The sequence below is a fragment of the Sardina pilchardus genome, chromosome 23 (genome assembly GCF_963854185.1).
Source record: "Sardina pilchardus chromosome 23, fSarPil1.1, whole genome shotgun sequence".
In the NCBI taxonomy this organism is placed as follows: Eukaryota; Metazoa; Chordata; class Actinopteri; order Clupeiformes; family Clupeidae; genus Sardina; species Sardina pilchardus.
Genome location: NC_085016.1, coordinates 30,013,623 through 30,016,122, shown reverse-complemented (window position 1 = coordinate 30,016,122; position 2,500 = coordinate 30,013,623). Strand labels below are relative to the sequence as shown.

The following is a 2,500-nucleotide window of genomic DNA, read 5'->3' as shown; positions in this document are numbered from 1 at the left end:
TTGTAGGGGTGTACTGCACTGCAGTGTAAATCGCTGGCACAGGTGATTGTGTGAGCTGTCGATGACGCGAGTTGTGTGATCCACAGCCGGGAGATTTAAAATCAGCAAACAGCTGTGCACAGCTCTCAGATCATCACTGCAGATTGCTATATGAAAAAGTCACAGAGGAGCTTAGCCGACGTGGCAATAACCGGGCGAAGAAGCAGGTCACAAGCAAGATGAAAGGCTTGCAGAAAAAATATCATGAAGACTGTGACCACAACAACAGGAGTGGCAGAGGAAAGATGGACTGAGAACATTTCGAAGTTTGCCAAGCCATTTGGGGGACAAGCAACTCGGGTAACCCTCTACATGTCCAGGGCAGTTTGGACATCACTCTCGCCGGTTCTCCCGCATCAAACACCTCCGAGAATGTCGACACCGTTGCACCGTCCTTCTTGTTTGTTCGCTTGTGTCTTTCATAGCTAACAATGCCATTTAATAACCTAAAAACAATATGAACTTCATTCGCGATTGAAGTGGACCACAGTGCTTCTTGTTCTGGCGCCATTGGCTTTGAAAATGACAGCGTCACGAGACTAAATATTCTTCTGACGCCTATGTTGTAGGCTACGTCACTATTCAACTTCACACCCATGTTTACGCCTACACCGTGGCGGCTTTTTTGAAAGGAGGAATATTGCACCTCCATTTCATACAGACAAAGAGTTCAAATTCCCAGCTCCACCTTACCGCCAGTGTGGCGGCTTTCAGTGTGAAAAGGGCTTCAGTCAGTCATTCATGCATGCTTCATTCATGAGAGTGAACACCTGTCACATCAAAATATACAAATTGCGTGAGAATGCACCTCTCAGTGGTTGTGTGTGTGTCTGTGTGTGTGATATGTCTGCCTATGTGTGCCAGTAAACACTGTACTCTAATACTACTCTAATAGATGCATTTAACCGCAATTTGTATTACACCTGCTTTTAGCAGGCACAAGTTTTTCAATGAAAAATAGACGTGCGCTGTTTTCATACATATGGCGGAATACTTAATCAATCGCTATTAGCACTTCTCCTCCCCTGTGCTTGCGTGATACACCCACTTTTTAGCTGATCCTCCCAAGAAAGCATGCATGACACAGAAAAGTGCAAATAGCGGCTTTGAGACAAAATAAAATGACAAAGTGAAGACAAAATGTCTGAAGTTCATTAATGCAGCAAATACCCCCATTTCAGCATCTGTGTGTGTGTGTGTGTGTGTGTCTGTGTGTGTGTGTGTGTGTGTGTACCTAGCGTGGCGGCTGAGGCAGCGTGCCCGAGGCTGCTCTTGGCGTTGGCTGCAGGTGATGAGGATGCAGGTGAGGATGCGGCAGGTGAGGAGGAGGAGGCGGCCGTGGCGGGGGCGCTGGCGGCCGTGTGCACAGACACACCTGCACCTGAGGAGGGGGAGGCAAGCCGCTCACCGGACTCCATCTCTGAGAAGCACACACACAACAACACACAGGTTAGGATAGAAAACATGTCTTCTACAATATACAGAAGAATACAGGCTAAGACCTGTACAAACTCCCCACACTCACACATACATGCACACACACACAAAATCGCACAATCAAAGCGTCATGCATGATGTCATCCTCCAGGGATGCAGACATCCAGATAAATTGAATTCCTTTCACCAGGGATGATGTCATGTACACTGAGCAAACATATTTTAACACACACACACACACACACACACACACACACACACACACACACACACACACACACACACACACACACACACACACACGCGCACACACAATCTGCATTGGGCATTAACAGTTTGTGGAAGAAGTACACAAACACTAGCATTTCATAATTTATAGGGTGGTTCACAGCCCCTTTTACACACAGGGCTAAATGGAGCAATCGGTCACTGATGGGCTTAACAGGCAAATGATGACCACACCACTCTGACGGGGCTCATCCTACATTGCACCATGACTGAAGTTGATCATCCCTCTCTCTCTCTCTCTCTCTCTCTCTCTCTCTCTCTCTCTCTCTCTCTCTCTCTCTCTCTCTCTCTCTCTCTCTCTCTCTCTCGCTCAGGGTGGGGGTGGTGATGAGGTACTTTTTAATACATGATGCATTGGGGCTTTAATATGTGAATGTATTTATGAACGTGTGTATTGTGTCATGATTTCATGGGTCAAAGAATGAATCAATAAAAAAGTGGTTGAACCTCTCTCTCTTTCTCTCTCTCTCTCTCTTTCTCTCTCTCTCTCTCTCTCTCACATACACACTCACACATGCACAGCTCACTATTTCAGAAGCAACGTGGAGGAAGAGGCAGGAAAGGGAGATGGGACACTGAAGTGGTAGATATACCACTGAGGAGAAAGAGAGAAGAGAGGATGAAGGTAGACTGGTAAGAGAAAAGGCAAACAGACAAGACTGAGAGGAAGACTCTGGAGAAGACAAAATGGAGATCAAAAGAGGGAAGGGCAAAAAGGAAGAGAGGGAGACGAGAG

General features: G+C 46.6%; 1 protein-coding gene across 8 annotated transcripts in view; it reads right to left on the bottom strand.

The window, feature by feature from the left end:
• Positions 1-2,500, bottom strand: part of LOC134070816 (bromodomain adjacent to zinc finger domain protein 2B-like) — a 151,074-nt gene that overhangs the window by 87,307 nt on the left and 61,267 nt on the right. For all 8 annotated transcript variants that reach the window (XM_062527267.1, XM_062527272.1, XM_062527269.1 and 5 more), the window contains one exon: positions 1,274-1,459. In XM_062527267.1, coding sequence (XP_062383251.1) covers positions 1,274-1,457 — 184 coding nt within the window. In that variant the 5' untranslated portion in view covers positions 1,458-1,459. The remainder of the gene's footprint in view (positions 1-1,273; positions 1,460-2,500) is intronic.